This window comes from Engraulis encrasicolus, chromosome 3 (assembly GCF_034702125.1).
Source record: "Engraulis encrasicolus isolate BLACKSEA-1 chromosome 3, IST_EnEncr_1.0, whole genome shotgun sequence".
In the NCBI taxonomy this organism is placed as follows: Eukaryota; Metazoa; Chordata; class Actinopteri; order Clupeiformes; family Engraulidae; genus Engraulis; species Engraulis encrasicolus.
The window spans coordinates 52,893,811-52,908,745 of record NC_085859.1 but is presented as its reverse complement, the minus strand read 5'-3'; the positions used below and the strand labels follow the sequence as shown (position 1 = coordinate 52,908,745).

At 44.1% G+C, this 14,935-nt stretch overlaps 1 protein-coding gene across 1 annotated transcript in view; it reads left to right on the top strand.

Moving 5' to 3' along the window:
- Window positions 1-14,935, top strand: part of LOC134446341 (pikachurin) — a 67,539-nt gene that overhangs the window by 36,000 nt on the left and 16,604 nt on the right. Inside the window, exons 8-14 of the mRNA XM_063195688.1 lie at window positions 2,490-2,605; window positions 3,020-3,257; window positions 3,333-3,542; window positions 7,940-8,040; window positions 8,240-8,340; window positions 10,030-10,174; window positions 13,244-13,433. Coding sequence (XP_063051758.1) covers window positions 2,490-2,605; window positions 3,020-3,257; window positions 3,333-3,542; window positions 7,940-8,040; window positions 8,240-8,340; window positions 10,030-10,174; window positions 13,244-13,433 — 1,101 coding nt within the window. The remainder of the gene's footprint in view (window positions 1-2,489; window positions 2,606-3,019; window positions 3,258-3,332; window positions 3,543-7,939; window positions 8,041-8,239; window positions 8,341-10,029; window positions 10,175-13,243; window positions 13,434-14,935) is intronic.

Below are 14,935 nucleotides of genomic sequence, written 5' to 3'. Positions count from 1 at the left end.
TAGTCCATTGGTGTGACCTGTTTGTCCTTTGGTGTGATACTCCAAAGTGTCACACCATAGGACTTTTACCATCACACCATAGGACTTTTACCATCACACCATAGGACTTTTGAGCTTTTGAGTTAATTTAAAGCCATGTCGTTGCCAACTGAAATACAATTTCACCTTTAGTAAGATGCATTTTCATACATCTACATAAGAAAAAAATATGAAAAATATACACTATTGTCAAAATTTATTTTATGGCTGTCACACCAAAGGACTACAAAACTAATACATCTTGTGGTAGCAAAACATAATTGATTGACTGAAGAACTCTGAGAGAAAATTCTAAAATCCACCCTTGCCATTGGCTTCTTAAGGGTCTAAAGTCACAATTTATGTACCGCTGGAGCTTCAACAATAGATAATTATCCACAGACTTAACCAAAAAAATGATGTCACACCACAGGACATTATTTTCTGCGACAAAGTTTCATAAGTCCATACGGTCTCAGAAAAACAGGAAAAAAATTAAGCATTGCCACTTGCTAAAATAGACACCTTGAAAAACATGCCAGGGTTGTTTAGACAAATGACTGAGCTTTGATTATTTATTTAAAAATGTTTTAATATGGAGAAACAAGGCTTGCCTCAGTCACACCATAGGACAAATGTGACATTTGACTCAAAATTAAGTATACTTATTTAAGCTCTGGATTTATTACACATTACTTTTTCACAACAACGACATTAGTTTAATCATTTAAAGCATTGACAATTTTGAAAGCATGAATTTACTTAATTTTAAGAGCCTGCGACAGCAAAATTTACACGTCACGTCATCTACCCATGTATTCTATATGCTCAGGCCTGCCTCCTGTACTAGAGGTGGATGTGCAGTACTTTTTAAAAATATATATTTTTGCCTATTTGACAGGACAGTTGGAGATGGTGACAGGGAGTGAGTGGGAGAGAGAGATGGGGGCGGATCAGCAAATGACCTGGGCCGGAATCGAACCCAGGTCATCGGCGTAGTAACCTACTGGCCTACCTTTAGGCCATGGTGGGGCAGATGTACAGTAGTTTTAAGTGGGGGGAAGAGGTGGGTAGTGGCCTGAGTGGTGGACAATGGCGGTGGGGCGCTTTAGGGCGGTGTGTGGGCCTCTTGTTTGGGCCAGAGTGCAGGCTAGTGTTGGCTGTGAGCGAGTGCTCGTGCTGGGCTGTCTACATGCCTGCAGGCGGTGAGTAGGTTAAACGGGGCTAATTGAATTAGGGATCTTAAGCATCTTGGCTGTTGGAGAAGGAAGGACTCCGACTGACTCTTTGGTCCTTATACTCCGTGCTCCCCCCCTTCTTCCTCACATACCACTTAGCACAGACATACACAAGCACGCACACACACACACACAACCCCACACACACGCCCCCACATATGCACACATGCAACCCCACACACACACCTCCACCCATGCACAAATGCAACCACGCAGGAAGATAACCGTGCACGCACACACAGAGACGCAGGTACACTCAAACAGACACTCACACACACATACAGCAATCACACATATACCTAAATATAGATAGACACACACATACGCACAAGCACACACACCGACTCAGACACTCCCCCATCACGCCTGCAAGCACACACCCAGTCACTGGCATGCGTGCACTTGTTGAAATCGGGTTAGTGAAGCGGGCTTCATCAGACAGGATTAAGACCAAGAGGCCCCCTGTGGTCACAGGCAGAGGCCACAAACATAAAGAAAGCACACCTCACACACACACACACACACACACGTGCGCGCGCTCACACACACACACACACACACACACACACACACACACACACACACACACACACACACACACACACACACACACACACACACGCCCCCTGCAGAGACAGTCAGGCCACACACATAAAGCCGGCACACCTCAGATACTGTACATGCACGAGTCTAGCCAACTCCTTAAAAGCCTCCATTTGTTCACTGTATACTGTAATACAGTACAGTGTATGTATGTAGATCACTGCATAGGGTGCAAGTATGTATTTTCTAGAATGCTGCATAGTGTCATTGGAAGCATTTTGGATTTGGTGATTGTGCGGCCTGGCCGCATGTCTGACCTCAACCCCCCCAATCCCCTCTCTTATGTAAGGGCTGATGTCATAAGAAGTGTTTTTTTCTTAAGGGGCTTATGCCATGGCAGTGCCCACTTAGCTGAACAGTATCCCATTTATTATGTGGGTACTTTGTGTGGGTACCATGGCTTATTATATGGCACAAAAATGTTGTTAGAAAGTTAGACGCTTCCGTCAGTCTCTTGTTTTAGATCCACTGGCGTTATGGTTTCTGCTAAAAAAAAAATGTTCAGGGAGGAAACGCAATGTTTAAGTGTAGCAAATGTATTCAGCTGCCAAGTAGTCAATTGCAGTGAGACAAATCATGTCTTTGATACGTATATTAACATATATCCTAATCTGACATGTTAATCCTCAGGCTTTGGCTCAGCAGACGTGACCAGTGGAGATGACCTGCGATCCACCATGGACAAGAAGAGAAAATATGATGAGGATGGCTTTGATGCGGATGACTATGATGACTTCATTGAGGAGGTTAGTTATCGTGTTATGCAGTAAACAATTAAGTGAAGTGAAAGCCCAACTGGGAAACTCCAACTCCCATTGCCATTGTGACACAGCACTCCACAGCACACAAGTGCAATTAAAGCCTAAGCAGTAGAGTAAAAATGAGAGATACAGTGCAAACGCTGGAGACTTTGGCCAATCATGAAATCATAAACTATAAATTCACAGCATTCGTTCAGAGAATTATGCTATTGAAAGCATTCCTATGAACAAATGCTGTACTGAATAAATGTATATGCATCGGGAGGGGTTGGTTTGCTGTTTGATCATTTTGATGTGTCACCAAATGAGAGAAGAGCTTGACCACATGAAGTGGGTTCCCACCACCATGAAAAAATGGATTATGTAATGAATTATACGGTAACCATGTCATCTACCCAGCTCAAAAAGACTCCGCTCATCCCTGACGACGACCGGAGATCCCCGCTGAGGATCAGACCCGGAGGTCCGGGGAACAGGAACGTGATCTTCAGGATGGGCCCGAAGTCCTCCAACAGTACCACCACCCTCCCCACCCCTGTGTGGTCCCCTTCCTCCTCCGCCCCTGCCCCAGCCAGCACCGTATCCTTCACCCTCCCCTCCTCCTCTTCCACCTCCTCCTCTTCCACCTCCTCCTCTGGTGCTCTCACCCTAGACCCCATCACTACCACCAAGGCCACATCGGCCTCCTCCTCCTCCACTACCACCACCTCAGTGCCCGCCACCACCACCACCGCTGTGGCCTTGCCCAAGCCCACGCCCTCGCGACCCATGACCCAGTGGAGGGGCGAGGTGCCGCGGCTGTACGATCTGGCGTGCGAGGATACGGTGTGCCCCTCGGATAGCTTCTGCCTGAGCGACTTCGACAGTGGCGGCTCGCGATGCCACTGCAGTCTCGGCCGTCAGGGCGACACATGCTCCGAGGGTAAGAGACGTTATCATGTAGAACAGGTCTCAACCTTTTTTAAAACAAATGCCCCCTTCACCTCATCATAAGCTTGCCAATGCCCCCCTTAGTATTGAAAAATAAAATAGACTAACCAACGCACCCCAATGGGAACTAAGCCCCGCCCCCACTCAGCTGTATCCTTCTCAATGCCCCCCTAGGGCTTGCCAACACCCCCAGGGGAGAATGTAGAACAAGGGAATGATATACTCCGCTCTACTACCGTAGTAACAATCTTGTGAAACCCGCATAGGGCCAGACATTAGTGAAAAGGCAAGAAATCTGGTGGCACACGGATGTCTTTTCAGCAACCAGTCCATTGACTCTCCAGACTTAACCACCTCCAAGTCTGGGGAGCCAATGGACTGGTTGCTGAAAAGAAGTAATCATGCTTCAGGTGCTCCGCTAGGGCGACACACAAGCTCCGACAGTAAGAGACATTAGCATGCTTCAGGTGCTCCAGGTGCTCCACACTCAGAGGTTCATAGAGAGTATCGAAGGTTGTGGTTTACACCAGTGTTTCCCAACCAGGGGTACGTGTACCACTAGGGGTACGCGAGCACACTGCAGGGGGTACTCGGAAAATGTTAGTTTTAACAAATACATGGAGCTTAGTTACATTAGCATAGAGAAAGCAATATAAAACTTGACTTAGGGGGTACTCATGGCACAACGAAAAGCCTTAGGGGTACACGAGACAAAAAAGGTTGGGAAACACTGGTTTACACTGTCAGAATTGATACAGGTGTCAGACAAATGTGGTAGATTGGTAGTGCTCAGGTGGTTCACACTCAGAGGTGTAGGAAGAGTTTCAGGTTTGGGTTTGCATTTGGCTTGTGGAATGGAAAGTGTAATTTTAACATGCGACATCAGATCACGTTTAAATGGCATCTGCCTGACTGACTATGATAGGCTCCCATTTTTACTATGTGCTAGGCTGCCGAGGACATACCTGCAGTGAGGGTACACATCCAAAAACGTGAATACATTTTTTGGAGTAGGTTTTAGCTCCCAGAGTGTAAAGGCATAGCCAGGCTGCGCCCTCCTAGTGACGCAACACCTTCTGCGGCATCGAATCGCGATTGCAAGTTTATGATAATCAGGCAAGTAAAGACATAGAATTAATTCAGTTTATTTGCCCACATGATGAGGAAAGTAAGTGGTGCTATAACTAGGGTACCGTATAAGTGAATTTGCTGTCACACTTTGGTGCATACAGCGCTTCTGCATTTTCACTCGGATATTTTCTGTCCGTAAGTATTACGAAATAACATTAGTTCAGGTCATTACTGCAGGCTCCTGCATAATAAAAAAAATCCAACTTCGGGGGGATAAATTAAATTATTTTTCCCCAGTCTCTTAACTGCATTTTATTTCTCTTATGGTAACTGTCAGGCCCGTTCTGCACTTAAATTGGAGACGTTTAAAGCCTGGTCCCCCCCAGAGACGGCTCTCCGCTCAGTGCTCAATCAGAGTGAGAGAAAGAGTCTCTACAGAAAGAGAGAAAGAGAGAGAGAGCGAGAGAGAGAGGGACAGAGAGCTCTCTGCTCAGTGCTCAATCAGAGTGCTCCTCTTCGTGTCTCAAGTCGCCTGAAAGACCCCCCTCGAGACTGCACGTCTCTGGTAGCTGTCATTGAGGACCCACAGATGTCTCTTTCTCTGCATTTTTGTCTCTGTGTCTATCTGTCTGTCTGTCTGTCTGTCTGTCTGTCTGTCTGTCTGTCTGTCTGTCTCTCTCTCTCTCTCTCTCTCTCTCTCTCTCTCTCTCTCTCTCTCTCTCTCTCTCTGTCTCTCTCTCTCTCTCTCTCTCTCTCTCTCTCTCACACTCTCTCTCTCTCTCACTCTCGTTCTCTCTCTCCTAAGGCATTTAGTATTGGTTGACTAGATTGGAAGTCATCATTGCGTTTCTGGTTTCTTAGGCTCTGCTGCTTTGGAGATTCTGTCCATTTACTTTCTACTCCCTGTCAGATCATGTCAGGAAACATTTTCACTGCCTCTGCATTGTGTGTGTGTGTTTTTGGGTGTGTGTGTGTGTGTGTGTGTGTGTGTGTGTGTGTGTGTGTGTGTGTGTGTGTGTGTGTGTGTGTGTGTGTGTGTGTGTGTGTGTGTGTGTGTGTGTGTGTGTGTGTGTGTGTGTGTGTGTGCGTCTGCGTGTCTGTGTGTCTGTGTGTCTGTGTGTGGGATTTGCCAGTGACAATGATCAATGATTGGAGCCATTTTCTTGGAGTGACCAAATAGATGGAATATAATTTCCTTATTCTTGTCACAGTGCACTCTCAAATGTATGTCAATGGATGTGCGTGGTGGGTAGTATTTGTATTTTTGCGAGTTATCGGCTAAAACACTTTTCTGGTGATGCAGATGCACTACTGATACTTATTTTACAATATATAATTCTAATATAATATAATTCTCCTAGCAGTTGACTCTCTTAACCAAAACAGCTTACAGCTACTTGGATAAAGAGACAGCCGCCCTGGAGCAATGCAGGCTTGCTGTAGGCCTACTTGCCATGATTCAGGCCATTTCAGCAATGGATAAGGGTACAGGCTCTAGTATGGGCTAAACTGTCCATTCTGTACCTCTGTACATCGTTTGTACATCTGACCCTGAATTTCAAGTGGTACCTATTTCACAGTGTATAGTACATCACATAATCTACCTTTTTTAACCTCATAGCCTACCACTGTAACACACTTCGTGACAGTCTTGTCTGTGAATAGTGATGCACACTATAAATGCATTTTATTTACTTACTTTTAAAGCATAGTTACTAATAGAAAAATGGGACAGTGGCTGTACAGGACATGCTTACGGGAACTTCAGCCATTGATGAGATGAGAGTAGGCTACAGGCTCTCCTTGGCTGTATAGGCTGTATATACTATACCAGTACAAGTAGGGCTGCACGATTATGGAAAAAATCATAATCACGATTATTTTGGTCAAAATCATAATCACGATTATTAATCACGATTATTGATTTTTGCAGATTTTTTTTGAAAATTATAACAAGATGAAATATAACCAAGAATGAATTACATACGGGATGAGCAAAATAAAATGAATTGTAATAAAACTTCAGTGGACGGATTTCTGGCCAGAAACACTAGCCTGTCAGTATGTTCTGGATTCAAGGACGCTCTCTAAAATAGGTCACTATTGCCACGATTAAATCACGATTAAAATCATGAGTTCGATTTCACTATTTTATCACGATTTTGATTATTTTTCGATTAATTGTGCAGCCCTAAGTACAAGTTAGCCTTCACATTACAGTAGCTACTGCACATACTGTCATGCCCAGTTATTGCAGTAGAGCTTACCCTGAATTGTACATGACTGCACCCACACAGACAGGGGGCACACAGCCCACACATATGAACATGGTCTAGTGGGGAGACACTGCTGTGTGCTAGCTGGCCTGGAACTCTCCCATGGGTGCTTTTGGCAGCTGTTGTTTGCTTCTAACTTCCTTGTGAATGACAGAGAACTGACTGGCTGTGTCATGACCGCCCACGAGAGCCGTTGTTTGGGGAGACATTTACAGTATAATACTCACACTGACCTCCCCTTCAGTGCTTACTGTCACACAGGGAGGAAAAGTGATACGAATGGATTGGAGTCAATGAGAGGAGTTAGCGGCTGCACTATAGCAGAACTAGTGGTGTTCGCAGGGTTTCTTTCTTGTGTTTTTTTAGTAGCCCCATAATGCACACCGTTTTGCCAGTGGAACGCTATATTAGTCTTTGAAAAGTTTTACTACCACAGCACTGCACTACTATGGCATTACACAGTGCTGTTAGTAATGCATTACAACTTGGCCCTTGTCATTTTGCTAATAGCAAATTTATAACAGGGGACATGTCTTAAGGGGTTTATATTTTTTCCCCTTAATTAGGATAGGACAGTGAGGGGATGGCAGGAGATGAGTGGGAGAGAGAGATGGGTATGGGTGGGGGAAAAGACCCGCGCCGGATTCGAACCTGGGCAACTCCTCATGGGCAGCTGGGCCCGATCATGGCACTGTGTCTTAGTGCACTACATCACGACAACACCTCCAAGGGTTCCTTTATTTTTTCCCCGCATTTTTTGGAAGGGACATGAGAAAGACATAATGTTCCTGATGACCACTAGCACAGTCAGCCAGAGAAATGGATCTAAATATCCCCAAAATACCAATGCGGTCTGCTGGGTGACAAATTCAGATAATTAAACCCTGTCCTGTGTACTTCATAAGATATATGAATTCATTTTTTCTGCTTCTCCCTACTCTCTTTCTTTCTCTCTGCCTCTCCTCCCCCGTCTCCCCCTTCTCTGTCTATCTGTCTGCCTGTCTTTGTGTATCTCTCATTCTCTCTGTCTTTCATGTTACAGGTGTGATGGTGCAGTTCCCAAGATTTTTGGGCTATTCCCACATGACCTTTGAGCCCCTGAAGAACTCTTACCAGACCTTTCAAATCACTGTTCAGTTCAAGGTAAATCAGCTGGTACAGTACCGTGCACAGTCATGTTCTAAATAACCATGTTACACACAGCTAATGATTTCTGCTTGTGTGTGTGTGTGTGTGTGTGTGTGTGTGTGTGTGTGTGTGTGTGTGTGTGTGTGTGTGTGTGTGTGTGTGTGTGTGTGTGTGTGTGTGTGTGTGTGTGTGTGTGTGTGTGTGTAACTGGCAGGCTGAGTCTGAGGATGGCCTTCTGCTGTACTGTGGGGAGAATGAGCACGGTCGCGGAGACTTCATCTCCATCTCCTTGATCAGGGGAAGAGTGCACTACAGGTGGGACAGTAACACAAAAACATGAACATTAACCCTTTGAGGAGTACCATCACATGTATCTGATTAGAATTTTGTTCTCATCATGATGTCATAAGGACTTTTAACACAGTGTTTTATGGGAACTGTGGAATGTTCTGGTAAAATTCTAGAAGAACTGGAAGAAATTGTAGAGGAAGGGTTAAAATACCTAGTGTATATTTTTATGGGCTTTTTTTCTTCTATTTTGGATATAACGGTGAAAATCCTGACAAGAAATGAGTGGGAGAGAGAGAAAAGATGGGTTTGAGAAATTACCCAGACTCGAACCCAGGTCCTCATAGGTGTGCAAGCCCATTCATGGCACAGTGCATTAGCGTGATGTGCCACTTCACCCTTGCTAAACAAGAACTAGTGATGCAACATATGGACAATTATACAAAGCACTTAAAGCAGCACTAAGTAGTTTACCAACTAAATACACATACCCGTACAGTAATTTACAACCATTTTATTGGTTCATTCTTTTGTAACTCTGTTGGAAGTCATTGTCTAACTAGCTTTGGTACCATCCACGTAGGCTAACCCATGAGGAAGGTTTAGAACAGTTCAGCCTCTGTCTGTACGTAGTTTTCTATGAGTGACATTTCCTCTTGCAACCTATACTGTATTAGCCTGGGAAATCCCATGCTGCTTTGCACAATCTTTCCGATCTGAAAGACATACTGTATGTCACTTGTGATATGGTCTGGTGTGAACCAGGCAAGTGCTGTAGCTTCTTAGTCTCCCTTAACTGCTACATATGCTATCTGTGTACCATTTCAGCTTCAGCTAGATTAAACATTTCTGCTCCATAAACTGACATCACTCATAAATTGAAAGCGCAGCACAGGCTTGTGGTGGCTAATTTAAACTATTCGCCATTTTAATGTCAACATTTGCAGTCTGAGCTGCCGTTGAACTCCCGCTGCACTCAATTTCATATAAACCATTGAACATTTGCAGTGAAATATTATTAAATTATATAGATCTTTATGGGATTGCAAGCCCACTTATTGCTGGTGTATTCCGGTAACATTTCATACAAATGTAAAACATGCAATGTTTGTGAACCATTGCACAAATGTCCCCTATATGATCTATGTAGAGACCAATGTATGACATCCCACGAATCCCATTCTTGTGATCTATGTAGACACTTCATGTCTCTTCATTATGATAACTTAACTATCTTTCGTGTGGGTGTGGGTCAGATTATGATAACTAACGGTATGGGGCAGTCGTGGGCTAGTGACTAGGGAGTTGGACAGTAGATCACAGGGTTGTAGGTTCAATCCAAACAAACAAAAAAGCGGCAGCTAAGTGTAATGTAATGTAATGTTATGTAAGTTAGTATGCTGTGGTGCCAGGTCATGATATGTAGTGGGGATGGGTCATGCTATAATGCGATAATAGATAACTGTCTGCTGGCCCTACCGTGGCGCAAATGGTAGGGCGCTCGTTTGCTATGCGGCCATCCCGGGTCCTTTGCCGACCCTTCCCCATCTCTCTCTGCACACTCACTTCCTGTCACTAGTTTCACTGTCCTGTCAAATAAAGGCAATAACCTCCCCCCCAATAAAATAGATAACTGTCTGCTGTGTGTTGGTGATGGGTGGGGTTATAATAACCGCCTGTTTTCTGTGGTGGTGGTGGTGGTGTTGTGTTCGTTAGGTTCAACTGTGGCACGGGTTCGGCCCAGATCCAGAGCGAGAGCAGGGTGTCACTGGGCCAGTGGCACACCGTCACCATCTTCAGGGACGGCCTCTCCGGATGGCTCAGGATGGACAATGACACGCCCGTCTCCGGACGCTCACCGGTGAGGTCACACTTGTAAACAATTAAACAAACAAACTCACAATACAAACACACACACAAACAACCAAACCATTTGCTATTGCACACCTCCAAAATCACCACCAAATCACAGCTCACAGCAGCACACACACACAGTGAACTTCAGATGGCTGACAACATGCCTGTCTCTGCAACATGATCTCGAACGAATTGCGTCTCATTTCTCACGCAAACCAAAAACTGAAATTGCGTCGCATTTACGACGCATTCTCTTTGACACACATGCGCAGTGGTCATGCAGCTGTCCGTGACAGGTTAGGTTTAGGGAAAGTTTTGGTCAGGGCACAAATTTAAAACTCAGAAACGTGGCATTACTGACAGGTTAGGTTTAGGGATGGTTTTGGGAAGGGCACAGTTGTAAAACTACGAAACATTGCATTACTGACAGGTTAGGTTTAGGGATGGTTTTGGGAAGGGCACAGCTAGACCAATCAGAAGTTACCTATGTGCTCTAGACAGCAGGGAATGCGTCGGAATATGTACACAATCTTGGATGTTGGTTTGTGTGAGAAATGAGACACAATTTTTCGAGATCAGGCTCGTCTCTGGACGCTCACAGGTGAGGTCAAACCTTTAAACAAACAAACACACAGACCGACCCAAACAACCAAACCCTTTGCTATTGCACACCTTACCAAATCACTGCTCACAGCAGCACACACACACAATGAACTTCAGATGGACTCCAGCTGCTCACTGGTGAGGTCAAACGTGTATACAAATAACACACAAACAAACAAACAGACACAAACAAACAAACGAACAAACCATTTGCTATTGTGATTACATGCCACACCTCACCAAATCACATGACACATTTTACACAACAAAACTGACCTCTGCATGGTAAGGCAATAAAACCGATCCAAAAGTAGTTGTACTAAATGAAACATGGCGAAATGTAGATATAATAAAGAAATGGCACTGTAATGAAAGTGTTGTAACACATTCGGAGCACTTTGACTTCAATGCATTGATATCTTCACACTAGGTCCCCCCTTTCCCCCTGCAAGAGGGGGAGGTGGGATGGGAACTACAGTAGGAGTTAAGTAGTTTTGGATCAGTTAACTAGTCATGCATGGGTGTTAAAAAGGTAACATGTACACTGTAGATCAATTTAGTCACTTCTAACTTAAAGGTGCACGGTAGGACTTACCTTATACACAAATACTTACCAGCGCCATCAAATTCTAAGTTCATTATGACTGAGAAACTTACATTTTTCATACATGAAAAGGGGGATTTCTCCATTGTCCCCCATTTTGAATTTCCAGAAATAGACATTTTTGCCTGCAAAACTTACTGTACTTCTTCATACAAACAAATATTTGTTCATTAATTAGTAAATGTTCATGAAAAGATCAAATTTGGCTGTAGAGTTGCTGACTATGGCCATGTCCGAAGACGACATAGGTCAGGATGAACTCATCTCAGGTCAGAGAAGAACATGCTTTATTTTTGCTTTATTCTTTTTTATCTCAGGTCAGAGAAGAACATGCTTTAAAGAGGGTACATCTAGGAAGGAGAGTTCTGTTTTTACAGTATCAAATTTGAAAACATTTCAGATGCACAGCGCAAGCAAGGCCAAGAACAGTAGTGGATGGCTTTGTATCAAAGAAACAAAACGAAAACTACATACACTCTAAAATCTAGACCCTTCAGCAATTAACATGTTCAAAGTTCATCAAAACCAAGAAGAAAAGTCTGTGTTGTAGTAAGTGGGAAAAAAAACAAAAAACAAAACAAAACAAAAAAGACCACTACAGGCAGTTAGGCAATTACACATGCTGCTGAAGACTCTCCGGGTCCAACAGAAAGAGAAAGAATGGATTTAATTTGCTCCTTGAAAATAAAATGGATGCTAGCTACATTTACTGAAGACAATGCAGTGCCTTGAAGCTGGCCAAGGTCAAACACATTAAGACGTTTACTCATGGCTACATTCATATTCTTGTGGCATTACATCTATCAAACGTACACACTGTAGGAATGTGTTCAAGTGTGAAATTGTCTGCATTATTTTGATACTGGTAGGAGTTTGCAATTCATCAACAACACAGCAGAGATGCAACGCAATATATGAGGATATGGAGGACTTGGAAGAGATACACCTACTAAGTACACAGTATGATTAACTTATTTAGCTGCTCTCCTCTCCTACAGGGGGAGTTGTGGCCTTATGTTGAGGGCAGTGGTGAGCAAAGGACCAAATGGCCCAGGCAATTTGCGTTTGTAATAACAAATGATGTACGGCAACACAACCAGTGGTGTAGTCTACTTTGTTATGGTGGGTATATTGATATTTTTTTGAAGTGGGTATACTGTATATATTTGTGCTATTCAAAACAATGGATCAATCAATTTTAAGTGGGTATACTGAGATCCCTGAAATGTAGAAGTGGGTGTACTCCGTATACCCGCATTCTACGTAGACTACACCACTGGACACAACTATTTCATTCTTTCACACTTTAAAGGGGCTCCAGGTATGATTAAAAGTCTAATTAATAACCGTCCAGAGTCAGCCGATGGTTATGTGTATCTTAAGTAAGTGAACAATGACTTGAACAATGAAGCAATATTTCAATCTTCTTTATATCGTCCTGTCATAGTTGAAGTACACCAAGATAATCTTCAGTGCATTGATATGTCCTATGTACTGCACATTTCCACAAACTTGATTCTGTAGCCACCATGAGGCTGTAATGCACTGCAACTGTTAAAGGACATTTTATGCATAAACGCGACATGTGGATAATCAAAATAAAAACTCCATTGTGACAGGTGCCTAAAAAAGGGATCTTTTTTTCAATCCAGAGTTTCTAAAAATATCCACCTATGTGTAAACAGCTTCTAAGATTATCACATGTATCTGAAATTGTTATTTTACTAGAATACGACAACCCCGTAATTTATATACAAAACATGAATGGGCATCTGAATTTTTCAGCACCTTTGGTCCCTGGAAAAAAAAAGTCGTCCTCTGTATCATGTCAGTATCAATATCGTCTTCAATATCGTCCTCTCATAGGGGCAGTACACCAAGATCACCTTCCGCACCCCGCTGCACCTGGGTGGGGCGCCCAGCGTGTACTGGCTGGTGCGGTCGGTGGGCACCAACCGTGGCTTCCAGGGCTGCGTACAGCTCCTCAACGTCAACGGCAAGATGGTGGACCTACGCCCCTGGCCCCTGGGCAACGCACTGAGTGGCGCTGATGTGGGTGAGTAGTCTGATGACTGACACACACACACACACACACACACACACACACACACACACACACACACACACACACACACACACACACACACACACACACACACACACACACTGAGGTAACTGAGGTGCTCCTGTGCAGTACGCCACTCACAAGATTCACGCAGGACTTACAGTACATTATCACTGGACGTCTGTGTTTCTCTGAAATTACGGACATGGCACATTTGGACTGGACTAAGAACTCAGATCTGCCCTACAAAGCAAAAAGGCAGTAACTGCACAGAGGTCAAAACTGAGTCAGTTGACTTTAAAATGATACTGCAATCCAGTTTAAATGTTTTTTGGGAGATTATGTGGCATGTGACATTTTTGTTTAAGCAATATGACCCGAGTGGGAGGGATGATGTGCACTGACATCCTCCCTGGTGTGGTTCGGCCATAGGCACGAAGCCGAAGGCTGAGTGCCGTCGGCAATCACACCAGGGAGGATGTCAGTGCACATCATCCCGACCACGAGGGTCATATTGCTTTTATACAATAGTTCATTTGCCAACAAAATACCAGAATAAATGTTCGAATTCGTGTTTATTAGTTACCTTAATCATACTTTGTTTACCTGCTCCGCTAAGCAAAGTAGTTCCGAATTGATTGTATGGTTGCTATGCAATGACGAGCTGACAAGCTGACAGCGCCAGCGCGCAAAGTTCCATGAAACGGTGTGAAGTGCATTTCTGTGTGGACTGCTACTGGGCTTCGCTTAGCCTACTAAAATGATGCATGATAAATGAAAACACTGTGCAACTTCAACATTTTAGTTAGATGCCTATTTTATAAGCCTTTTTCAGCCGATATTGATTTTCATATTTTTGTGGACCGCAAACTTGCTGCTAGCTGCGTAAAGACACCCCCCCTCGTCCTTTCCTCTCCAGTGCCGCATGAGATCCGAGCGCTGTTCTCACACGCACAACCACACAAATCAATCCCTTGTAGGCCTATGATACCCCGATATCTGCTAAAGTTTAGGCTACTGCAGGCTACAACTTTGTTGCTGAAACACTTTCTCATGCAAACGTCTGATGTGGGTGCGAACCCGAGAAAGGGGTTCGCGTTTTCCCTCCTAAACGAAAAGGCAACTCATTCCAGTTCCAAGCGGCCATGATTTTAAATCGCATGGCACACGGTAGGCTATCTTGCTTCCAGATGCCCACTTTGTAGCCTATTAATTTGCACGTGGTGGACGGCAATTGCTGATAGCCTGGGCTATATTTTTAAGAGCATCTCTTCCTCGTCATTCCCTCTCCCGCAGCACAAATGAGATCCGATTATAGCGGTTCTCATACACTGCAGTAGACTGACATAGCCTTTCTGTCTCTGTGTCAAAAAAGTGTCCGTTGTCTCGCATATCCCCCGTTTGAAACTATCTTAATATTTAAAGTAGGCTACATGTTAGATTGCCTTCAAAAGACTACGAAATAGCGGCCGCAGAGGTCTGCCAACTGCCCA